Genomic DNA, 27877 nt, shown 5'->3' on the forward strand with positions numbered 1-27877 from the left:
ACTGCAAAAGAGCCGCGGATCAGAACAACTCAGTGCACAGTGGTGCACATCGCTGCAGGGAGATGCACGGGCGATGTTGGACCTAGAAATACGAAAATATACCTTTTCCAAAAAATTACTAAACAAAAAAAAACATACATACCGTTCAAAGGAGTACTGAGCAACTTCTTTCAGAGAGGGTCAGAGCAAAATGGCCTTTACATATCTACAGCCATTTTCATAGTTGGGTCTGTGCTGGGTCTGTGCTTTTGTTGTTCTGAGCAACACATAACGACACTCACTGTCTAAAGAACAGCAAAACTTAAAGGCCCCCAAATACGCTCTCTATATTATGATCTCTGTATTATGCTCTCTGTATTAAACTCTCTGTACCATACTCTCTGTACAATGCTCTCTGTACTACACTCTCTAGACTACGCTCTCTGGACTACGCTCTCTGTACAATGCTATCTGTACATACACCCTCTGTACTACATACACCTTCTATCCTACATACACCCTCTATACTACATACACCCTCTATACTACATACACCCTCTATACTACATACACTCTCTGTACATACACTCTTTGTACATACAATCTTCATACACGATCTCTAAAACACACTCTGATACACATGATATGTATTACGCTCTGTTATCTATGCTCTCTGTATTATACACTCTGTGTTATGCTCTATGTGTTATGCTCTGTCTTACGCTCTCTGTTTTACGCTCTCTGTTTCTTATACTCAGTTTAGTACACTGTTTATACACGCTCTCTAAGATACACTCTGTTACACATTATATATATCACGCTCTGTTATCTATGCTTTCTGTATTATGCTTTCTGTGTTAGGCTCTCTGTGTTATGGTCTCTATCTTGCGCTCTTTTTTTCTTACACTCTGTTCCCTACGCCCTTTTCTTACGCTCTGTTTCTTACTCTGTTTCTTACTCTCTGTTTCTTACTCTCTGTTTCTTACTCTCTGTTTCTTACTCTCTGTGTATTATGCTCTGTGTATTACGCTCTGTGTATTACGCTCTGTGTATTACGCTCTGTGTATTACGCTCTCTGCATTACGCTCTCTGCATTACGCTCTCTGCATTACGCTCTCTGCATTACGCTCTCTGTACCGCATTCTCTGTACTACATTGTAAGAGTAGTTCAGAGAGTGTGTTGCAAAGAACATGGTACAGAAAGCGTGGTGCAGGAAGCGTGGTGCAGGAAGCGTGGTCTGGCGCTCTCTGTCTGGCGCTCTCTGTCTGGCGCTCTCTGTCTGGCGCTCTCTGTCTGGCGCTCTCTGTCTGGCGCTCTCTGTCTGACACTCTCTGTCTGACGCTCTGTCTTATGCTCTGTGTATTACGCTCTGTGTATTACGCTCTGTGTATTACGCTCTGTGTATTACGCTCTCTGCATTACGCTCTCTGCATTACGCTCTCTGCATTACGCTCTCTGTATTACGCTCTTTGTACCGCATTCTCTGTGCTACATTGTAAGAGTAGTTCAGAGAGTGTGTTGCAAAGAACATGGTACAGAAAGCGTGGTGCAGGAAGCGTGGTGCATAAAGCGTGGTGCAGAAAGCGTGGTTCAGAGAGTGTGGTGCAGAGAGCATGATGCAAAAAGTATAATGCAGAGAGTGTGGTGCACTATAAGTTGGCAATCGCTGATGATGATAAAGTGAGTGCAGGTGAGAACCAATCTGCAAACTCCAATTGGGTTGCTTATGTGAGGCATTGCCAACTTTTTCACATCTTTTCACTTTCTATACATTCTCGGTCTGGCGCTCTCTGTCTGGCGCTCTCTGTCTGGCGCTCTCTGTCTGGCGCTCTGTCTCTTACGCTCTGTGTCTTACGCTCACCCTCTGTACTACATACACCCTCTGTACTACATACACCCTCTGTACTACATACACCCTCTGTTCTACATACACCCTCTGTACTACATACACCCTCTGTACTACATACACCCTCTGTACATACACTCTGTACATACACTCTGTACATACACTCTTTAACACACTCTCTGTACCATACTCTCTGTACCACACTCTCTGTAACACACAATCTCTTTACATACTCTCTGTACACACTTCCTATATTACTCGCTCAGTATTATGCTCTCTTTAATTTATTACACACTTTCTAGCACATTTCAATACTTTGTTGTAGAGTACGTTTGACATCCTCAACCTCTCCCTCCACCGTCCCTTCAATGCTGCAATCGCTCCTCTGCTTCTCTTTGTACCGTCCTTTCGATAATGCACTCTCTCCTCAGCTTCTCCCTGCACCGTCCCTTCACTAATGCACTCTCTGCTCAGCTACCCATTGCATTGTCCCTTCACTTCTGCACTCTCATCAACTTCTCACTGCATCATCCCTCCACTGTGGTGCTGAGAGCATAAGGCAAAGAGCATAGTGCAGAGAGCGTTGTACAGAGAGCAAGAGAGAATAAACATAACATTAGCCAAATTGAAAAGGTAACTTTTCACAAACTGTACAAAAACAGCATATCGAAACAACTTCATGCACAGTAGTTCATATCGCTGCAGGAAGACGCCACGGGCCATGTTGGACCTACAAAAAAGATAAGAAACATAAGATTAGCCTAAAAAAACAAACATGGCTTACCTCTGAACGAAAACAACAACATATATACCCGTCTCAACAGCTTCGTGCACAGTGGTGCACACGGCTGCAGGGAGACGCCACGGGCCATGTTGGATCTACAAAAGACAAAAAAAACATAAGATTATTGCAAAAGAAAAGATAGCTTACCTCAAACTGCAAAAGAGCCGAGGATCAGAACAACTCAGTGCACAGTGGTGCACATCGCTGCAGGGAGATGCACGGGAGATGTTGGACCTAGAAAAACAAAAATATACCTTTTCCAAAAAATTAGTAAACCAAAAAAAAACATACATACCGTTCAAAGGAGTACTGAGCAACTTCTTTCAGAGAGGGTCAGAGCAAAATGGCCTTTACATATCTACAGCCATTTTCAAAGTTGGGTCTGTGCTGGGTCTGTGCTTTTGTTGTTCTGAGCAACACATAACGACACTCACTGTCTAAAGAACAGCAAAAATTAAAGGCCCCCAAATACACTCTCTATATTATGATCTCTGTATTATGCTCTCTGTATTAAACTCTCTGTACCACACTCTCTGTACAATGCTCTCTGTACCACACTCTCTGGACTACGCTCTCTGGACTACGCTCTCTGTACAATGCTATCTGTACATACACCCTCTGTACTACATACACCCTCTATACTACATACACCCTCTATACTACATACACCCTCTATACTACATACACCCTCTATACTACATACACCCTCTGTACATACACTCTCTGTACATACAATCTTCATACACGATCTCTAAAACACACTCTGATACACATGATATGTATTACGCTCTGTTATCTATGCTCTCTGTATTATACTCTCTGCGTTATGCTCTATGTGTTATGCTCTGTCTTACGCTCTCTGTTTTACGCTCTCTGTTTCTTACACTCTGTTTAGTACACTGTTTATACACGCTCTCTAAGATACACTCTGTTACACATTATATATATATCACGCTCTGTTATCTATGCTTTCTGTATTATGCTTTCTGTGTTAGGCTCTCTGTGTTATGGTCTCTATCTTGCGCTCTTTGTTTCTTACACTCTGTTCCCTACGCCCTTTTCTTACGCTCTGTTTCTTACTCTGTTTCTTACTCTGTTTCTTACTCTGTTTCTTATTCTGTTTCTTACTCTCTGTTTCTTACTCTCTGTTTCTTAATCTCTGTTTCTTACTCTCTGTGTATTACGCTCTGTGTATTACGCTCTGTGTATTACGCTCTGTGTATTACGCTCTGTGCATTACGCTCTCTGCATTACGCTCTCTGCATTACGCTCTCTGCATTACGCTCTCTGCATTACACTCTCTGTATTACGCTCTCTGTACCGCATTCTCTGTACTACATTGTAAGAGTAGTTCAGAGAGTGTGTTGCAAAGAACATGGTACAGAAAGCGTGGTGCAGGAAGCGTGGTGCAGAAAGCGTGGTGCAGAAAGCGTGGTGCAGAAAGCGTGGTGCAGAAAGCGTGGTGCAGAGAGTCTGGTGCAGAGAGCATGATGCAAAAAGTATAATGCAGAGAGTGTGGTGCACTATAAGTTGGCAATCGCTGATAATGATAAAGTGAGTGCAGGTGAGAACCAATCTGCAAACTCCAATTGGGTTGCTTACGTGAGGCATTGCCAACTTTTTCACATCTTTTCACTTTCTATACATTCTCGGTCTGGCGCTCTCTGTCTGGCGCTCTCTGTCTGGCGCTCTCTGTCTGGCGCTCTCTGTCTGGCGCTCTCTGTCTGGCGCTCTGTCTCTTACGCTCTGTGTCTTACGCTCACCCTCTGTACTACATACACCCTCTGTACTACATACACCCTCTGTACTACATACACCCTCTGTATTACATACACCCTCTGTACTACATACACCCTCTGTACATACACTCTGTACATACACTCTGTACATACACTCTTTACCACACTCTCTGTACCATACTCTCTATACCACACTCTCTGTAACACACAATCTCTTTACATACTCTCTGTACACACTTCCTATATTACTCTCTCAGTATTATGCTCTCACACTCTCTATACACACACACACTCTAACACGCTTTAAACGCACAAAAACCACCCAACACTCTTTACTACAATAAACTACACAATATTAAGTACATGCTTATCTAAAAACACTATAGTACAAATGCAACTCACTATTATTTATGACTTGCTCAAAAATACAAATACACTTTACTAAACACTTTCATTACCTTACCTTCTTTCTTGTAATACAATACATTAATAAATACTATTATTAAAAGTACTAACTAATGCATTTTTCTCATTTTTCATAGGTTGGCAATTATTCCTTACAAGATCACAAGTTGCTAATTGCGTGTCCAAACAACATCGAGGTAAAAGTACATAACTGTTTTTGTTTCTCTATCCACTTGTAACAGTAAAAAGACTTTTAACAACATCAAATAGTATAGATCTATAAACAAGATAACATAACTCATTTACTCTCTATAAATACATATATATATATATATATATATATATATATATATATATATATATATATATATATATATATATATATATATATATATATATATATATAGATAGAAATAGATATATATGTGTGTGTGTGCATGTATATAGATATATTTATATATATATGTTTATAGAATAGCCTACTTAAATTAAAAATATAAATACTCAAGTATAAATAAAAGACCTAAATATTATAAAAGTAATACTTAAAAGATTACCAGGAAAAAAATAGGCTAGAAATTAAAATAAATAAAAATAAATCTCATTAATAACTGTAATATAAATATAGCAATTTTGCCGTAAACTGTAACTATATACAAATAGAACATACTCAATATACTCTTTAGACAACAGTTTAAGAAAAAAAAATCAGTGTAGCAATAAATATGATCAAAATACTGCAAGCGGATTATCATCAGGGGCATTTAAGATTTTCAAGTAATTCAAGAGGGAGACAATGTTTACCAAATAGCACATTTGCTATTATACACAACTATAGCAAAGTTGCAAATACATGGACTAAAGAAGATTTACATCACATTATGGACTTAGGTGAAGCTTTATACACAGATATGCATATAATTAATAGTCAAATACTTATGCATCCAGACGAATTGCCAAATTTTATACAACATAATAACACTATCTATGCACTTAAGCTTAAAGAACCATCATATGGAGACATATTGAAACATTTTGACCCATCAACACCAACATTAATAACAACATTAAAAGCTGCACTAGATTGTAACTCAGGTGTTTTACTTTGCATGGAAAAGTATGTTATTTCTATTATAAACAATAACAATTCATACTTTGTATTTGATTCACATAGCCACGATAACACAGGAATGCCTCACCCAAATGGAACATGTATTACTATACAAATACCATTTGAAAATCTTCTAGACTACATCACTAAGCTTGCACATAGCATTAAAGGTCCAAATGATAATTGCGTGCCATATGAATTAACTCCTATAAATATAACTACTATTAAAAAAGATACGCTTCAAAAAGCAATAGTCAATAATGAACAAAATAGAAATTCTATACCAAGAAAATATATATATGTGCATTCTACTGAAGCATGTTCTAATTTTTTTACACACGCCTTTCAGACACGTATAGAAAGAGCAAAAAATATCATACGTGAATCAAAATTCAGAACCTTTACTAATGTAGAACAGCCATCAACATCATTAGCTAATACTCTTAGTACTAGATCAGATCCAAATCCATTTTTAACTCCTACAACACGTACAGAACTAACTACGACTAACAGCCATAACATAGATCCACCACAATATACTAGTACACCACAGAATAATACTACAACTAACACATATGCTAGTATAGTTAGAAAAACACTTCAGCAAAATAGCATAAACAAACATTTAGAAAAACAAACATCACAAGGTAATTTACATGCCAACACATATACAGATATTAATGATCATGTTTATAAACCTATTCCTGTAAGTAATACAATAATAATTCCTGAAAATAGGGCCAATAGCATATTGACTAAAAGTCTAACAGACACAAATAGAGACATAAATAATGATAATTTGGCACAAACTCCACAAGATATAGATAAAGTTAATAGAACACAGGAGCATAAACAAAACACCATTGAAAACACATCACAATATTCACAATCTCTAACTATGAGTCTATTTGCTATACTACACAACTACTGTAAACCAGCATCTACTTGGGACACTTTAGATGTAAATTGTATAATGGATCTTGGAGATGCTTTATATACTGAAATGCACTCTCTTAATAACGATAATTGTGAACTACTACATAATTTACCTCATTACATAGTTCACAATAACATAATATATTCTACTAAGCTGAAAAAAAGCTTTCAAGGTGAGATAAATGAAGACAACAAAAGTAAAAATGCTAAATTAATGTCAGCATTAACTTCAACAATTAATTTAGAAAACAGTGTTTTAATCTGTATGGAAAATAATGCAATTTCGGTATTTAAAAATAACCATTCTTACTTTATATTTGATTCACATAGCCAAGATGAAAAAGCAATACCACATCCTAATGGAACATGTATTGCTATAGAAATAGAATCTATTAATCAACTTATCCAATACATCATAAAGTTACCTAATAAAGGAAGACTAACACATTCACAAAGTATTAGTTTACAATTAACTCCTGTAAAAATTATAACAATTAGCCAAAAATCACTTAACGCAACACTAAAAAACAATAGCGAGGATAAAATGAAGTCTAAAAAATAAATATATGTCCATACTACAAAAGTATTGGTAAATGCATTAACACATATTACAACTACAAACATACAAGTCAGAAATACAAGTACAAACACAGTAAACAGCAATAGTCAAGCAAATGAAGAGCTTATAACAACACACAGTAATGTCACTGCCGACATAACTAATAGCAATGACAATGTCATAACTGTATCATTTACACATAGTGATCAATTACCAACACAAACTAGAAGGATACAGGCGCAAAAAACTAACAGGAAAAGAAAGCATACACAAGAAGCTGAAAATTCAGATAACACTGATACGAATATAAGGTTACAAACAACAACTGAAATAATAAGTAGCTTTCATGCCCAAATAAGATATGGTTCGGAGTATGCTTGCACTATTTGCAATCAATTATGGCATAAACAGAATTTAGTAAAAACACACAGTATTACAAAGAAAGCAAAATTCTTAGAGTGTAACATTAGCAAATTCAAAACTGATGAGATATGTAAAACATGTTACACATATATCAATAACAACTAAATACCCCCTTGTTCTTTTTATAATGGTATGACTTTTCCTAATATTCCAGCAGCTTTACAGTTGCATAATTTAGAAGAAAGATTAGTATCACCAAGAATACCTTTTTTACAAATTAGAGCACTACCACGTGGGTTCCAAAAATCTCTATCAGGTGCAGTAGTTAATGTACCTGCAGATGTTATGACAACTGTTACTGTTTTACCTAGGCAAGTTTATGATAACATGACGATTCCCATTAAATTAAAAAGAAAATTAAGTTACAAATCTTATACACATTTTGAGAATGTGAGACCTAATAAAGTTAAACACGCTGCAATATATTTAGCAACTACTAGCAATATGTTCAAAGAATATGGAGTCACCATTAATCCAGATTGGCAATATACACCTGCAAATATAACACCTTGTAATGACACTTCTGATACTAACGATACATCAGATTCTGAAGACAACATAGCAGCAGGGAATTTAGATACTATATTAACTAATGAAACTATAACTACAGAAAATACTAATATTTCAAATTTAGCACCTGCAGAACATAACACACCAAGAGGTCTATATGAAGACATAGATTCTGAATATTTAGCTTTCCCTGCAATATTTTGTGGCAAGCGAAGGCTAACAAATAAAGAAAGGCATGTACCAGTACATTACAGCACAATTTGTCAATGGGAATTAAGGAGTAATGATAAAAGAGTAGCAAAGTCTATAACAAATGTTTTCTTTAAATTGACAAAGTTGCGCATAAAACAAATACATAGCAAAATATACATCTCCCTTAGGAAATACTTTAATAATGGCCATGTTATAACTGCAAAAGACATCAAACAAAAATTAGACAAAATTCTACAATTTAATGAGGGGTACAAAATACTTAAAACTGTACGTAGTTCACCACGATATTGGGAGCAATGCAAAAAAGATTTATTTGCTATGATCAGACAATTAGGGATACCAACTTTCTTTCTGACTTTATCAGCTGCTGAAACAAAATGGTATCATTTAATTAACATCTTATTGCGTAGTGAAAACCAAAAGGAATGTACAAAAGAAGAATTTCAAAATATGTCATGGGAAACAAAATGCGCATTAATACAACAATATCCTATAACTTGTGCAAGACATTTTGACTTCCAAGTTAGAAAACTATTTAATTGTATACTATTACATGAAAGTAATCCAATCGGCAAAATAATAGATTACTTTTATAGAGTAGAATTCCAACAACGAGGATCCCCACATATACATGCCATAATATGGATCGAGAATGCCCCACAATATGAAACTTCTGAACTCAATAAAGTTATTACTTTTATCAATAAGTATGTAACATGTGCAAAAACTCAAGATCCAAATATAGAGTCTTTATTACCACTCCAAAAGCACGGGCATACAAAGAATTGTCGTATTAAACATAAAAGAACATGCAAATATCAGTACCCAAAATATCCAATGCCAGAAACGTATATATTAGAACAATTAGAGCTAGACAAAACAGATCAAGAACTCCTTCAGCAAATTGAACTAATACATCTAACGATGAACTCACAAGAATTTCAAAATTACACTTTTAGTCAGTTTTTAGATTCAATGCAACTAGATATAAAACAGTATCTTAAATGTATACAATCAATTATTGAAAAGAAAACTATTTTTCTACAAAGAACACCTGCTGAATGCTTTATTAATAACTACAATCCTACAATTTTACAAGCATGGCAAGCAAACATAGATATACAATACATCTTAGATGCATATGCCTGTGCTGTATATATTGTTTCATATATTAGTAAATCTCAACGTGGAATGAGCAAAATAATTGCACAAGCTGCAAAAGAAGTATATCACAATCCAAGTATAAAAGAACAACTCAAGCATATAGGTAACAAATTCTTAAACTGTACCGAGATAAGTGCGCAAGAAGCTGCCTATCTCATACTTCAAATCCCTTTACGAAAAAGTTCTAGATCTTTTGTATTCATTAATACAAGCCCACAAGAAAAGAGGACATACCTATTAAAAGACATTGAGACTATACATTTATTGCCAGATACTTCTAATAACATTCAATATGAAAATATTATAGTAAAGTACAGCAAACGCCCTGAAATATTAGAAACATGTACATTAGCTGACTATGCATCTATGTATGATGTTAAAAAAAAAAAAAAGGAATAAAGAAACGGACCATGAAAATTTTCTTGCAGAAAATAACTTTTATAGCTCAGATGAGGAAGAACTTGAGATTAATCTGCAAAATGAAGAAATAGAAGTAGACTACGCAAAACGCAAAAAACAAAAAATAATTCGATATTGTAGATTTAACAAAAACAATGACTCCGAAAATTATTATAGAGAATTGATAATGCTTTATTACCCATGGAGAGTTGAACATCAAATAATTGGTCAGAAAGAAACCTATTATGAACGCTATCTAGAAATTCAAAGCACAATTGACTATTATCATAATAAATATAATAAAACATTAACAACAAACGACAATGAAAATAGTACATTAGATCCATTACTTATACCTCCCACAGAAATAGAAAATGATGACAACATATGTCCAGAAATACAAGCTAATGAACAAATAATGTATGACTTATCATATGGCCGAGATACCCGCCACCCCCTCTCAACACAATCCCCAGAAGGAGGGAAACCGGAAACAGTTCTTGAAGTTTTTTGGAAGTGGGAGGGAGTGACCCTCCCGGCCGTATTTATTAAAAACAAATTAAAAACATTAAACGTTTCATGTTATGTACAATTTCATTACCACATTGCGATGTTTGGCTAACCTTAACAGATTCTCTAATACAGAGGTTCTCCTAGCCGAACTAGCATCCTACAAAACATTCTCTACAATTACTGAAATTGTACATCCTAACGTTTAAGGGCCAACGGCAAGGTCATAACCGGTGTCAAGATCCCTAACCAGACTTACCCCTCCCACTTGGGAGGGGCGACAGCACAGAGGCTTACCTCAAGTGCAACTGCTAACAATTTCCCTTGACTTGACGGGGGCACTTAAGAACTCGACGCCATTTAAAGGTCGTTCGAAGACTTGTGTGAGGTATCTAGAAGGTATCGTGGACCTCCCCCCACCCACACAACTTACAGCATCTGCCGTCGCAGATGTCACTGGCCCCGGGAAATTCACCAGGAGGGGGCTGTAACCCCTCCTACAAAGGAAGGGGCCTTGACCGCCTTTCCTTTACTTCCGGCGACCCATCCTTAGACGGGACCGCCTCCCCATTGAGGGGCCAATGGCCACCTCTCCCGAGCGCTCCCATCCGTGTTGGGTGACGCCCACTCATAGGGATCTACCAATTAGTGCTCACCGATCATGACCTTACCGCCTACCAAAAATAAATACGACAATGCTACTCAAACCTACAAAACATTGGTCGCTACGACCGAAAGAGCATGCTTAAAATTCCAACTCTATATCGAATCATTTTATTGAAAAAACCTTCACAACATAGACTCTTCTTCATTACGGTCAATCGTAAACATGATACCATCACAACCTGTAAACGGAAACAGCAAACATAATCATAGATTTTCTTTATTACAAAACAACTCGCTGTCCTCAGGGGCTGGTGGGTGGGTCAAAATTGGCTCTTCGTTCTGTCCCGAGCTCACGTGTAGCGAGGAGGTGCAGCTTCAGAGCACAAGAACAAGAGGACGTCTTCTGGTCTTGCGTCCCTTTTTATCCGTCTTCAGGGCGGGCGAAAACCCGCCCCTGCCTGCCCCGAGGGCGTGGCTGGCTGCGTCGGTGTCTAGGCCAGCCCACTCTAGGGCGGGAAAAAGCGCGCCCCGGCTACGCCGCTTCGGGCATACCAGCCGAGACGCGCCTCCCGCCAAAAAATGGCTTCCCGGGGGGATCGAGGCACTCCGCCATACGTTCGGGGGGACCGAGTGGTCGCCCCTTTCCATATGGCCGAGATACCCGCCACCCCCTCTCAACACAATCCCCAGAAGGAGGGAAACCGGAAACAGTTCTTGAAGTTTTTTGGAAGTGGGAGGGAGTGACCCTCCCGGCCGTATTTATTAAAAACAAATTAAAAACATTAAACGTTTCATGTTATGTACAATTTCATTACCACATTGCGATGTTTGGCTAACCTTAACAGATTCTCTAATACAGAGGTTCTCCTAGCCGAACTAGCATCCTACAAAACATTCTCTACAATTACTGAAATTGTACATCCTAACGTTTAAGGGCCAACGGCAAGGTCATAACCGGTGTCAAGATCCCTAACCAGACTTACCCCTCCCACTTGGGAGGGGCGACAGCACAGAGGCTTACCTCAAGTGCAACTGCTAACAATTTCCCTTGACTTGACGGGGGCACTTAAGAACTCGACGCCATTTAAAGGTCGTTCGAAGACTTGTGTGAGGTATCTAGAAGGTATCGTGGACCTCCCCCCACCCACACAACTTACAGCATCTGCCGTCGCAGATGTCACTGGCCCCGGGAAATTCACCAGGAGGGGGCTGTAACCCCTCCTACAAAGGAAGGGGCCTTGACAGCCTTTCCTTTACTTCCGGCGACCCATCCTTAGACGGGACCGCCTCCCCATTGAGGGGCCAATGGCCACCTCTCCCGAGCGCTCCCATCCGTGTTGGGTGACGCCCACTCATAGGGATCTACCAATTAGTGCTCACCGATCATGACCTTACCGCCACAGGTCCGGATAGTTGACCGGCTATCCGGACCCCCCACAAAACTCCTACCTAAAGGTCATGTTTTAACGTTTTTAACCAAGCCAAGAAGTCTCCTATGAGTAACTCATTCCCCACCCGTGACAAATGCACACCATCCCCTAAATACATACTGTCATCGTTAATACAACTATGCGAGATAGAATGCAGTGTCTTGGAACGGAACAACCTACTCACTTTGTTATTAAGTTTTCTAACAGAATGATTCAAAGCAGGAATCGAGATAGCCCCCCGCCACACTTTACGTGGGATCATATGAGACCACGCAATTATGCACCCCGGAACTCTCCTTGCTAACCAACTTACCGTGGAAAGCATTGCCTCTAGGAGAAGTCGTCTACCGGTGGTGACCAAATCATTGCCCCCTAAATGTACTATGACTACAGACGGCGGTGACCTCGTCCGCCCTAACAAACCCTCAAAGAATTCTTGAAACTGGTCAATACAGAGACCGCCCCTTCCGTAGAAGGACACTCTGTACCCGTATTCCCCAGGTACGTGAATCATGTCACCTGTTTCGAATACGTCTGCGGCACGCCTCACGTATGAGTGGCCCACGACCCACACCTCCTGTTTCACAGCCGGTGACGTCTGACCGCTGGCCTGGTGTTGGGTCGACTGCATAGTCCGCCTCGCCTCGTAGGCTTGCGTAACTGAAAACCAAACAAAAGACAAGAAGCGTGAGTACATTATTACGGCTTCACAACATGTGCAATCGCACATATCTCTTATAACAATTGGAGGACCACCGCCCCACTCGTTTCACTTGTTCAACATTAAGACCCCTGGCTGCAGCTTCGGTGGCAGCCCCTATTCGAAAGGAATGGGTCCCGAATTCGCCCGGGTCCAAGCCCGCTGCGGTAATGGACATTGCAAGCACCCGTTGAAACTGAAATTTCGTCAGTGGGGTGGCATCTGCGTGTCTCAACAATGTCCCCCCCCATGCTGCCACCCTTCGTGCTAGATAATCCTCTAAACACCGTACCGGACACATGGAGGACCCGGGGATCCTGCGAATGATCGTGCAGTCTCCTATCCCATCTTGGTCGGTCTTGGACCTGGCAAAGGAGACAATCATCGTTTCACCCCTGATCTGAACGTGTTCCCGGCACAAACCCCCCACCACATCCTGTTTGTTCCTTGCAACCAGCTCACTTATCCTCATTGCCCCGTGAAATGCCAGCGTAAATGCAGCCCGGAACAAACACGTCTCGAAAGGAGACGAGCATGTGGTAGGGAGTGCGGCCAGCAACTGGGACAACCTATCCAGACCTATCGGTCGTCTCTCATCTACTCTGCGACCCTCCAGGCGTTGCCACCCACGCAGCGCCTTCTGTACCACAAAAGACGCTGTCGGGTCTTGGATGTTATGGGCCCTGGCAACAAAGGAAATGGCGGCACGATGCCTTTGGGCCGTAGCCACCGACTTCCCAGCCCTACGTAAGGACATCAGAAAATGTACTACCCACTCCTCGTGACCCCAAAGTCCCCCTCTCTCAGCCCCCAAATAGGCTAAATAGGCCCGAAACGCCCCTTCATATGCCTTCCTCGTCCTGGGTGCTAGACTCTCTCCCACGAGGTGACGAAGTTCGGGGCACCGAGAGACCAGAGAGCTTCGGGGAAGGGTGCCGGCTCTGGGTCCGCTGAGGGAAGGAAACCCGAGAAAGCCTGCATGTGAAAACGAGACAGTGCATCAGCAGCCTGATTCATCACCCCCGGGACATGCTTTGCTCTGAATATCACGTTCAGTTGCATACACAGTAAGACAATTTCTTTGAGTAGCCTCAAAATCAATTTACAACGGGCAGCCTGACTATTGATGCATTCTACAACGGTCATATTGTCAGACCAGAACACGACAGAATGATCTTTGAACCCTTCGGGCCAGGTTCTCAGGGCCACCAGAATGGGAAACAGTTCAAGGAAAGCAATATTACTCGTCAGCCCCTCCTCATGCCACCATGGGGGCCACCTTTGTGCCGACCATTTTGTGCCGAAGATGGCGCCAAAGCCTATGCTTCCCGCTGAATCTGTCCACAGACCAAGCTCTTCAGAGGACACGGCTGGCTTGTTCCAGACGACTCGACCATTGAAGTCCGCCAAAAATGCTAACCAAATACGCATGTCCTGGCGGACCTCGGCCGATAACCTCGTGCGATGATGACCCTCCTTAAGGCCAACCATCGCTTGAGCAATTGAACGGGAAAAAGGGCGGGCCATTGGGATCACCCTTAAGGCAAAGTTCAACTTCCCTACCAATTGTTGCAACTGATGCAGTGTAACCTTAGATGTATGTAAACATACTTGCAGGGCTGCCCTGAATTTCGACACTTTGCTAGCTGGTAGACGGAAACAGCCCTCACTAGAGTCCAACTCGATCCCCAAAAACTCGAGGCAAGTCGTGGGACCCACAGTTTTACCTGGTGCCAATGGCACGCCAAATTGACCCATCAACACACAGAATTCAGCCAAGGCCTGGGCACATTCGGGATTTCCGGCGGGTCCAAGAAACAGAAAGTCATCAAGGTAATGCATCACATTTCGGAAACCCGTTTTCTTCATGAACACCCATTGCAAAAAAGTGCTGAACTTTTCAAAATATGCACATGATATAGAGCATCCCATTGGCATACATCTATCCATATAATATGATCCCTGAAACATGAATCCCAGAAGACGCTGGTCATCTGGGTGTACCGGGAGCAACCGGAACGCTGACTCGATATCTGATTTTGCCATCCACGTCCCGGGCCCCAGGCGATTCAAAATGGCTACTGCCTCATCAAATGATGCGTACCGCACCGAACATACCTCTGGATCAATTGCATCGTTTACCGAAATACCCCGTGGGGCTGACAGATTGTGGATTAATCGAAACTCACCTGGGTCTTTCTTGGGGACCACCCCTAACGGAGAACAAACAAAATCCGGTACCGGGGGTACAATAAACGGCCCGGCGACCCTTCCCTTGCTAACCTCTTTCTGGATCTTATCCTGTACTACAGATGTATGATGCAAGACGGAAAGTTGATTTCTGCACGTCCCGGTACCCTGAAAGTCCCCCACCGGGATGCGGAAACCATATGAAAAACCGTTCCGCAGCACCCCAGCAGAGATACGATCTGGGTACTCGCTGAGCCAAGGAGTCATCGCCAAAGTATCAATCGGGGTCGGTAAAGGCGCCCCTCGGCCTATATTAGGCTTGTTTGGCGCCTCCTTTACCCCCATTCTCACTTGTTTTGGCTCGACACAAGGACTCAGGATGGGACGACCCGCAGTTGCTGCATTCGTGTTTGAATTTACACGATCCCGGAGGCCTGGTACATTTTCCCTTGTTGAAATTGAAGCAGAAACCCCTTTTCCCCGTGTTGCCGGCAGGTCTCGGGTAATCGTCCGTGCTCGTACCTGACCGAAAGGGCGTCCCCATATTTTGGCGGGAGTAATCAACAACATTGCTCCCTACTAACGGCATTTTCAACATTCCTGACTCTTTCATTTTGTCCCATGTCACAGAATCGTAACAATCCCACGTTAAACCTTTGTTATGCTCCTTTTCTTTCCTAAACAAGTTGTCATAACAGAACCAATGGTTACCCTGATACGCTGTCGAATAACTCATAATTCGTGACTGATAAATGGGAAACTCAGGAAGCAACTCGGGCCTACGTTCCCCCAAAATCGATGTAAAAATACCCCACGCATTGCCCCAGTTGCCAATATTCTCATTTACCTTAAAGGCGGCCATTTTTGCGCGCCAAACACTCGGATGCATTAGGTCCTTCTGACTCTTAACATGCTCCACCTCATAATGATCAACAAGCAAGGAGAAAATATTCACATATTCCCCCGCCCAGATCTTTTCCTTTATTGCTAAAGGCACATGTTGTCCCAATCTCTCTCTACGAGAGGGTGCTGACTCGTCCCTTGCGATCGGCAATGGCCGCTTACCTGAACCGGACGCTGCTTCCGCCGCTTGCGGCTTGTCTATCCCCGCCAACGGCGCGGTCACTCTAGCTGCATCTCTCTTCTCACGCAGCCCTTTTATCAGCGCCTGTGCCTCGGCAGCCGTGGCGCCCTCACTACTATCCCCCAACCATGCTGCTAGCTGTGCTGCCAGCTCGGGGGGCATATCTTCATTGGATGTCGGAGTGACGACAACGGGGATTGGAGTCCCCTCCATCGGTACTGGGGTCGGCGCCTCGAGCGGGGCAGAGGGAACCGGGACGTCTCCACCGGCTGGAACCCTTCTCGGCCTCTTAGGTCTCCCTCCAGCCGGCGCAGGGCCCGAACCCTCCTCCCCGTCTCGCTCCGCCAACCGTTTCTTTATGTCGGACATCTCTTTAAAAAGGGCCCGCACCATCTGGTCGGTCGTCATTCTCTTTGCGCCTTTCTTGGGCATCTCTCCGACGAAGTATCTAGAAGACAAAGAAAAAGATCAAAACGCTCAAAATTGGCTCTTCGTTCTGTCCCGAGCTCACGTGTAGCGAGGAGGTGCAGCTTCAGAGCACAAGAACAAGAGGACGTCTTCTGGTCTTGCGTCCCTTTTTATCCGTCTTCAGGGCGGGCGAAAACCCGCCCCTGCCTGCCCCGAGGGCGTGGCTGGCTGCGTCGGTGTCTAGGCCAGCCCACTCTAGGGCGGGAAAAAGCGCGCCCCGGCTACGCCGCTTCGGGCATACCAGCCGAGACGCGCCTCCCGCCAAAAAATGGCTTCCCGGGGGGATCGAGGCACTCCGCCATACGTTCGGGGGGACCGAGTGGTCGCCCCTTTCCATTCGATTTAGGAATTAGAAGTACAACTATTGAAGAAGAACTAACAAATAATTTAATACCAAATGAGCAATATAACAGTATAATGCAGGACCGGAACCATATTTAATAGTGGTGAATAATCGACACCACAGATTTCTTCTGACAAGATTCCGCCTAAACCTGATTCATTACTCCTTAGGAGTATTCCGCACTTGGTGCGCCCCTGACAAGGCGGACCCCTGCACTTGTGATTGCTTCTCATTACAAGACACACTCCATTTTGTCATGTTTTGCACTCACTATGAAGTATGTAGACGGAAATATTTGTTACCACTCCTGAAGAAGGCGGGCTTTATTCAGGTGAGGCCCGCTCTAATATACCTAATGCAATTGGGTAACCCTTATATTATGTTCTGTGTGGCCAGTTTTTTGACGGCAGCCACTCGCATAAGGAAAAATACCATCAGCCTTCCGCAGATCCAAAGCTGTTTTGAGTAATGTTTCTCTTGTGTAAATACGTATTCCATTTTACCAAGGCAGTAGTACTGACAGTTTTTAAATGGTATATGTTTTCTTTTTTTAAAACTTTTAATATTAGAAATTTCTCTTTTTAATATGTATTGTATTTTTTAACATTGATGGAAAAAATGTACTGTACTGAAATTTGTTAGATTGTAACTTTTTGTATAATTGTACCTTGTCTTTCATGATATTAATTTTATCGAATAAAGAATATTTGACTGACTGACTGACAGTATAATGCAAAATCTTACCAATGAACAACTTAACTTTATATACCATCACTTACATTGGATAAAGACAAAAGAAACACCCTGCTACACATTTTGTACAGGTGGTGCAGGAGTAGGTAAAAGCTTCCTTATTACTGCACTTTACCAAACATTACTACGATACTACAATACTAAAGCAGGAGAAAATCCAGACAACATATATGTATTGCTTACAGCTCCAACGGGCAAAGCAGCACATAACATTCATGGTAAAACACTACATAGTACTTTTAAAATACCTGTTTCGCAAACACTAGATCACAAACCACTAACTCATGAGAACAGGAGCACACTACAAAACCAATTAATGCATCTAAAAATAGTAATAATTGATGAAATCTCAATGGTAGGAGCAAATATATTCAATTTCATACATAATAGACTACAAGAAATAAAAATGTCTAACCTCCCTTTTGGTGGTGTATCAATTTTAGCAATTGGAGATTTTTATCAATTAAAGCCAGTATTTGACCCATACATTTTTGAAACTTCTAAATATTCATACAGACCATTAAGTACTAATCTATGGCAAGAACATTTTAAGTTATTTGAGTTAACTAAAATAATGAGACAGCTCAATGACTTACCATTTGCTGAACTACTAAACAGATTACGAGAAGGAAAACAAACTACTGAAGATATAATACAGATACAAACACGAGAATTTGAACCACCAGAAAACATTATCAAAACTATACCTTACATTATGGGAACTAACAATGAAGTTAATAGCATTAATAGTGCAGTTTTATTGCAACATATACAACATTACCCAGTTTACACAGCAACAGCAGTAGATACAGTTGCATCTGACTTAACTGAAATTGTTAAAAAGAAAATTCTTAGTCAATTGCCTACAGACTCAACAAAAACAATGGGCCTGCCATTCGTTGTCCATATTGCCTTGAAATTAAGATATGATCGAACTAGCAATATTAATGTTAATGATGGCTTAACAAATGGGGCTACAGGCATAGTTGAATTTGTAGAAACAATAAATAACACCCCTAATGTTATATGGATTCAGTTTGATGATGAAAATGTTGGTAAATATACAAGGCAGGAAAATAAACACATATATAACACGAACATTTTGCCTACTTGGACACCAATACATGCTATATCGCGCCATTTCCAATTTACAAAAAAATTTATAACAATTATACGCAAACAATTTCACCTACGACAATCATCTGCACGTACTATACATAGAACACAAGGAGCAACTATTGAACCACTTTACATACACTTTAACAATAGCAAAGTACATCATATGCATTATGTGGCTTTAAGCAGAGCCAAATCATTAGCTAACATATATATTAAAAACTTTAACCCAGACAAAATAGCTGTCCATGCTAAAGTACATGACGAAATGACAAGACTAAGAACAGATATGCTATTGCAAATATCTGTACCACAATTATGTAACTACAGCCAAATGTGTAATTTGATAGTGCAAAATATACGTTCACTGCAAAAGAATTACACAGCTATAAAAGCAGACACAAATCTAATGAATGCAGATATTCTATGCTTCACTGAAATAAACACTACTAGAATAGCTGATAGCAATACTTTCTTAATAGAACAGTACCATCTATTAATATTTGACAAATTCCACCATCAAGTAACAAACCATGGGATAGCAATTTACTACAGGAAAAATATTTTTTTAATTCCTATATATGAAACACAACACGAAATTGACATTCTACATTTTACTCTGCAGCTTAATAATTGCAACTACTTATTTGTTATACTATACAAACCACCACATGTACACATACAAACACTATTACAAGTTTTAAGTACGATATTGAACTTTTACCCTAATTATAATTACTGCATAATGGGTGACTTCAACATAGATTTAACACAATCATCACAAAATGCTAACATACTGCTACAATATATGGTAAACGAATTCAAATGTGAACAGAAAGTAACAGAATATACAACTGACTACAAATCTACTTTAGATCATATCTATAGTAATGTAAACTTAAGTCACTATGGTATATTAGAGTCATATTATAGTGATCACAAAGCTTTATGGGTTGCAATTTAGTAAGCATGTTGTATATATATGTATGTATAAATAGTTTGCTATCTTTATGTGGCTAAATCAGTATTTATGTTAAGTAGTAACTCAGTGGCTCTCTATGGGTATATATGTAGCTCTGTATATGTGTTGATAGCTCTCTGTGTGTATGGCTGTCTCAGTATATGGAAGTTTATGGATGTATCAGTATGTAGTGCTCTGTATGTATGTCTGAGTGATACACTTTTTGTCTGTGTGTGGTAGACTCTCTCTCTATATATACCTCACTCTCTCTCTCCCTATCACTTTCTCTCACTAACTCTCTCTCTCACTACATCACTCACTCTAACTATCTCACACACTACTTCACTCTCTCACTAACTCATTCACTCTCTCTAACTCACTCTCTATCTCACTACTCAACTCTATCTAAATAACAGCAACACAATAACACTACTTCACTAACTCTCACTCAATAGCTCATTAAATAACTGTTGCTACATACATCACTCTCTTGCTACATCACTCTCTAACACACTATCTCACAACTTCACTCTCTACCTCACTACATCACTCTCTCTCACTACATCACTCTCTCTCAATTTCACAATTTCACTCTCACTACATCACTATATCACGCCTCGCTCTCTCTAAAGTTCAGTAAGTCAATAACTCACTAACATAATCACTATCTCACTAACACACAAATTCTATCTCTTTAACTCACTACATCACTCTCTCTCGATCTCACTTCATCAGATTCCCAATCTCTCTATCACACTAAATAACTTCCACTCTCTATTTCACTAACGCACTCTATCTCACTAACTCACAACATCACTCTCTGTTTATATCTCAACATTCCTAAGCATCACTACCTAACTCTTTCAATACTTCACTCTGTCTCTCACTACCTCACTCTCTATCTACCTCACTCTCTTGCACTACATAACTCTCTCTATTTAATAAGCCTGTTGTATAATTTCATAGGTTACTTTATGTTACTTCAAGATAAAGTACAATGTATTCAACAGTTATATTCAAAATGTATACTCACAATTTATTCTCATTTCAGATGATTTCTATACAAGAAATTAAGATGGGCAAACAAGATGAGAGCAAACCTTATCAAAAGGCTATAAAAGCAAACATTGTAACATGTTCTCAAAAAACAAACTACCAAAATGCTAAGAAAGAAAACAAAATCTTATACCACCTTGCCCTAGCAGATGAAAGTGGTTCAATAAAAGCAACATGCTATAATGACGATTTTTACAATCAAACCAAACAAGGAAATGGAATTATTATAAGAAATTTCCTAGCAAAGAACAATGTTGTACTTTTAACGAAACATACAAAAATATCAAGGATGATACCTTTAACGCTTACTAGTGAAATTCTGGACGAAGCAAAAAATATACTAGAACCACCAGCTCCACCAGTATCACCGATTAAAACAATAAGACAAGCAAAATTACGGACATTAATGAGCATAACAGGCACAATATCCGAGGTATGTTAATAAGTACAACACAAACTCTATTCAAACATGCTCGCTGCCCCACGCGCTCTGCCCCCACGCTCTCTGCCCCACGCTCTCTGCCCCCACGCTCTCTGCCCCCACGCTCTCTGCCCCACGCTCTCTGCCCCCACGCTCTCTGCCCCCCGCTCTCTGCCCCCACGCTCTCTGCCCCCACGCTCTCTGCCCCCACGCTCTCTGCCCCCACGCTCTCTGCCCCACATTTTCTCTTCAACACACTCTCTTCACAAAAATATGTCTGCACCGCACTCTGTCTGCACCGCACTCTGTCTGCACCGCACTCTGTCTGCACCGCACTCTGTCTGCACCGCACTCTGTCGGCACCGCACTCTGTCTGCTATACTGACACATTACATCACTAATAAAAACTAATATTTACTTTATCTTTTACAGGAAGAAGAAACTAAAAACATTTTTGTGTCAGGACAAGAAACAAAATTAAAATCTATTACAGTTATAGACACAACAGACTCTGTCAAAATAACATTATGGAGAAATGCAACAGAATTCCCAATAACACTTGGAACGTATGTTAAAATGACACACTTAACTGTCCACGAGTTTAATAATGAGAAAATGTTAAATACTACGCGGAATACACATATAGAGGTAAGTACTACCCACACTCTCTGCCCCACACTCTCTGCCCCCACGCTCTCTGCCCCCACGCTCTCTGCCCCCACGCTCTCTGCCCCCACGCTCTCTGCCCCCACGCTCTCTGCCCCAACAGCTCTCCTCAACGCTCTCTGCCCCCACGCTCTCTGACCCCACGCTCTCTGCCCCCACGCTCTCTGCCCCAACAGCTCTCCCTAACGCTCTCTGACCCCACGCTCTCTGCCCCCACACTCTCTGCCCCCACGCTCTCTGCCCCCGCGCTCTCTGCCCCCCGCGCTCTCTGCCCCCCGCGCTCTCTGCCCCCCGCGCTCTCTGCCCCATGCGCTCTCTGCCCCACGCGCTCTCTGCCCCACGCGCTCTCTGCCCCACACTCTGTGTATAGGTAGATTTGAGTGCGTTTACCTCTATGTATGCAAAGCTCAATAGGTGGGTAGGTGTCTATGTGTGTTTCTTTAAGTGGCTCTATATGTGTATAATTAACTCTCTATGTCTATGTAGATGCCTCAATATGTATGTTACCTAGATCTATATATTACAGCACTATCTATCACTACCTAACTCTCTCACTACCTCACTCTCTAACTCACTACATCACTCTCTATCTTACTACATCACAAATTCACTCTCTATCTATCTCACTACCTCACTTTCTCTTACTCTCTATCTCACTCCCTCACTTTCACTACATCACTCGCAATATACCACACTCACTCTCTTTAACTGTAGATCTGTATCTTACAGCGCTATCTATCACATCACTCTCCACTACCTCACTCTCAATTTCACTACATCACTCTCTATCTTACTACATCACAAATTCACTCTATCTCACTACCTCACTTTCTCTCTATATCACTACATCTTTATATTACTTTCTATCTCACTCCATCACTTTCAACACCTCACTCAAAATATATCTCACTCAGTCTCTTGAAATCACTCTCGCTCTCTCACTACATCAATAAATATAACTCAAAACTCCACTCAATTTATCTCACTACCTCACTATCTTACAACATCTATCTCTCAAAACATCACAACTACACAATCTCCCACTAAATAAGTACATCACTCTCTCTCGCTCTCACTACCTCACTCTCTATCTTTAAAACTATCACTTTCTATTTCACTTACCATCTGGACTACTACAATAACAGAATAATCACAATGCACACTATATGCCTCTATTAACAATTTCTAAATAAGTACATCACTCTCTCTCGCTCTCACTACCTCACTCTCTATCTTTAAAACTATCACTTTCTATTTCACTTACAATCTGGACTACTACAATAACAGAATAATCACAATGCACACTATATGCCTCTATTAACAATTTATTTTTACTTTGCAGGTAATAGAACCACCTTTGGAAAAAATAAATATTACAATATATGGGATTGAAAATACGACGCAAGAAAAATGTACCCTAACCGTACACATTCAAGACACTGAACTTTTAAAATCAATGGACATCGAAAATACTATTATAATGGACTACTTCGATATACCTACAGACGTAGAAGACTTTAGTGAAGCTCTCATGCTAAAATTACCAAAAAATGTAAATGTTATATTTAAAAATGGCTCCATTGTTGAAATAATCGAATAAGATTACAAAAATTTAATTAAAAGTTAACACTAATGCAAAGTTTAAGAAATGTAAACAAAAGTATATAAAAATTCTAATTAATAAAAAATTTTAAACACTTTTCAGTACTAATTATTTAGAAGCAACAACAATGTATTTGATCTTCAGAACTATCAATGCATATTTACAAATAGTCTAGGATTACCTCTGTATGTGTAAGTCAGTAGCTATGTATGTCCTCACTCTATCTCAAACTCTCACTTTCACTACCTCATTCTCTTCCCATCACAACGTCACTCACTCTCTCTAACTCACTCTATCAATATCACTAACTCACTCTTTCAACATCACTAATCCACTAAATATATCTCACTAACTCACTACTCACACAATCAAACACTCAATACCTCACTCACTAACACAATATCTATCTCACTACCTCACAAATTCACTCTCTCTCTCTAACTCAATCAATCAATCAATCAGTGACACTTATAAAGCGCGCTACATACCCGTGGGGTCTCAAGGCGCTGGGGGGGGGGGAGCCGCTACTGCTCGAACAGCCAGGTCTTCAGCTTCTTCCTGAAGGAGAGGTGGTCTTGGGTCAGGCGCAGGTTGGTCGGGAGGGAGTTCCAGGTCTTGGCGGCCAGGTGGGAGAAGGACCTTCCTCCTGTAGTCGCTCTTCGGATGCGGGGGACGGCGGCGAGGGCGTGGTTGGCTGATCGGAGGTGGCGTTTGGGAGCGTAGAAGTTGACTCGGCTGTTGAGGTAGCTCGGGCCTTGGTTGTGTAGGGCTTTGTGTGCGTGGGTGAGGAGGCGGAAGGTGATTCTTTTGTTGACGGGGAGCCAGTGAAGGTCTCGCAGATGTCCGGAGATGTGGCTGGTTCGTGGGATGTCGAGGATGAGTCTGGCTGAGGCGTTCTGGATCCGCTGGAGTCGCTTCTGGAGCTTGGCGGTGGTCCCGGCGTAGAGGGCGTTGCCGTAGTCCAGTCGGCTGGTGACGAGGGCCTGGGTGACGGTCTTCCTGGTCTCGGTGGGGATCCACCAGAAGATCTTCCGTAGCATGCGTAGGATGTTGAAGCATGCCGAGGAGACGTTGTTGACTTGCCTGGTCATGGAGAGGGAGGAGTCCAGGATGAAGCCCAGGTTGCGTGCATGGTCTGTCGGTTTGGGTGCGGTGCCCAGGGCGGGAGGCCACCAGGAGTCGTCCCAGGCGGAGGGAGAGGAGCCCAGGATGAGGACCTCCGTCTTGTCCGAGTTCAGTTTCAGGCGGCTGGTCGTCATCCACTCGGCTACCTCTTTCATCCCTTCGTGCAGGTTGGCTCTGGCGGCGGCGGGGTCGTTGGTCAGGGAGAGGATCAGCTGGGTGTCGTCGGCGTAGGAGATTATGCTGAGGTTGTGTTTGCGTACGATGGCCGCGAGGGGGCTCATGTAGACGTTGAAGAGGGTGGGGCTCAGAGATGATCCTTGGGGGACGCCGCAGATGACTTCGGTGGCCTCTGACTTGTACGGTGGTAGGCGGACTCTCTGTGTTCTCCCGTCGAGGAAGGAGGTGATCCACTCCAGCGCCTTGTCCTGGATTCCGACGTTGCTGAGGCGCCGTACTAGGGTGCGGTGGCAGACCGTGTCGAATGCCGCGGAGAGGTCTAGGAGGATGAGGGCCGCTGTTTCTCCATTGTCCATCAGGGCTCGGATGTCGTCGGTGGCGGCGATGAGGGCGGTCTCGGTGCTGTGGTTGGCTCGGAAGCCGGACTGTGAGGGGTCGAGGGATCCGTTTGTCTCGAGGAAAGCTGCCATCTGCTTGTTGACGGTCTTCTCGATGACTTTGGCTGGAAACGGGAGGAGCGAGATGGGGCGGTAATTCTTGAGGTCGGTGGGGTCCGCTGTTGGTTTCTTGAGTAGGGCGCTGAGTTCGGCGTGTTTCCAGCTCTCGGGGAAGATGGTGGTGTCGAGGGATGTGTTGATGATGTCTCGCAGGTGGGGTGCGATGACAGCGTCGGCTTTGTTGAAGACGTGGTGAGGGCAGGGGTCGGTCGGTGATCCGGAGTGGATGGAGTTCATCGTGCGGATGGTGTCTTCGGTGCTGATCGGGGTCCAGGCGCGGAGGGTGGTGGTGGGGGGTGGTTGTTCGGTCATGGTGTGCGTTGGTTGGTTGTTGAAGCTGTTGTGTATGTCCGCGATCTTGTTGTGGAAGTATGAAGCCAGGGAGTTGCAGAGGTCTTGCGATGGGGTGATGTCGTTGTTTCCTGCGCTGGGGTTGGAAAGCTCTTTGACGATGTTGAAGAGTTCCTTGCAGTTGTGTGCGTTGTTGTCCAACCGGTCCTTGAATGCTGTTTTCTTGGCGGCGCGGATCAGCTGGTGGTGTTTCCGGGTGGCAAGTTTGAAGGAGGTCCTGTTGTCCGGTGTCGGTTCCCTTCTCCAGACTTTCTCGAGGGCTCGGCAGTTCTTCTTGGAGCTCTTGAGTTCGTCGGTGAACCATGGGGCTTTCTTGCTGCCGGGTCTGCTGGGCGGGGTCCTCAGTGGGGCGAGTTCGTCCGCGCAGTTGCTGATCCACTTCGTGAGGTTGTCGGCGGCCTGGCTGGGGTTCGCTGAGCTGGCAGGAGGGTGCTGGCTCAGGGAGGTGGCGAGCTGGTCTGCTGTGATCTTGTTCCAGCTTCTGCGGGCGGTCTGTTGCTGGTGGTGGTGGGTCGTTGTTTTCTTGAAGGTGAAGTGGACACAGCTGTGGTCCGTCCATTGAAGCTCTGTGGTGTGGCTGAAGTTGATGTCCTTGCTGGATGAGAAGACAGCGTCGAGTGTGTGTCCGGCGAGGTGGGTGGGGGTGGACACCAGTTGCTTGAGTCCCAGGTTGGTGAGGTTGTCGAGCAGGGTGCTGGTGTTGCGGTCGTTGTTGTTCTCCAGATGGAAGTTGAGGTCTCCCAGGAGGATGTAGTCAGCGGAGGGGAGGGCATGTGGGCTGACGAAGTCGGCGATGTCCTCGCTGAATTGTGTGCGTGGTCCAGGGGGTCGGTAGATCAGGGTGCCTCTGAGGGTGGTGTTCGGGTTGGTGTGGATCTGGAAATGCAGGTGTTCGGCGGTGGTCAGGGAGTTGTCGGTGCTGGTCGTGAGACGGATGGTGCTCCTGTGGATGATGGCGATGCCTCCTCCACTAACTCACTACTTCACTCACTCTATATCTCACTAATTCACTTTCAATACCTCTTTCACTACATCACTCTCTCTCAAGCTCACTACCTCACAACGTCACTCTCTGTTTCAATCTCACTACATATAACAACACTACACCTCACAAACTCACTCTTTAACTACCTCACTCTCTGTCACTCACTACCTCACTCTATCTACCTCACTCTCACTACCTCACTATCTCTATTTGTATCACACTAAGACATTTTCACTCTGTTTAACTACATTACTCTATAGCTCACTACCACACAAACTCACTCACTGTTTACATCTCACTACCGTAAAAGATTCCACTACCTCAATACCAAACTCTTTCACAAACTCACTTTTTCCTTCTCTCACTACCTCACTCTCCATCTACATCTTTATCACTACATAACTCTGTCTACTACACTATATTTATCTCAGTACTTCACTATCTCACAACTTCTCTCTCTAAAAATATAACAACTTCACTCTCTCACTACTTCACTCTCTCACTATAACTCACTACATCAATAACTCTATCTCACTACCTCACTCTTTCTATCACAGTAACTCACTTCTACTCTCTCTATCACTACCTCCCTATCTCACTACATCACAACATCCCTCTCTCTAACTACCTCACTCTTTACTACCTCACACTCTATCTCACTACATCACACTCTATCTACCTCACTCTCTCTCACTACCTCACTCTCTATTTCAATATCTCACTCTATCTTGCTACCTCACTCTCTCTCTGCTAATGCAATAAGTAT

General features: G+C 42.4%; 1 protein-coding gene across 1 annotated transcript; it reads left to right on the forward strand.

The window, feature by feature from the left end:
• Positions 1 to 4871: 4871 nt before the first annotated feature.
• LOC147727029 (uncharacterized) lies at positions 4872 to 24071 on the forward strand. Its single transcript, XM_086963033.1, has 4 exons — positions 4872 to 4951; positions 21282 to 21719; positions 22140 to 22355; positions 23716 to 24071. The coding sequence occupies exons 2-4, from the start codon at positions 21282 to 21284 to the stop codon at positions 23971 to 23973; spliced, it is 912 nt and encodes a 303-aa protein (XP_086819159.1). The 5' UTR covers positions 4872 to 4951; the 3' UTR covers positions 23974 to 24071.
• The last annotated feature ends 3806 nt before the right edge of the window (positions 24072 to 27877 follow it).

The sequence above is a fragment of the Lissotriton vulgaris genome, chromosome 3_1, assembly GCF_964263255.1.
Source record: "Lissotriton vulgaris chromosome 3_1, aLisVul1.2, whole genome shotgun sequence".
Classification (NCBI taxonomy): domain Eukaryota; kingdom Metazoa; phylum Chordata; class Amphibia; order Caudata; family Salamandridae; genus Lissotriton; species Lissotriton vulgaris.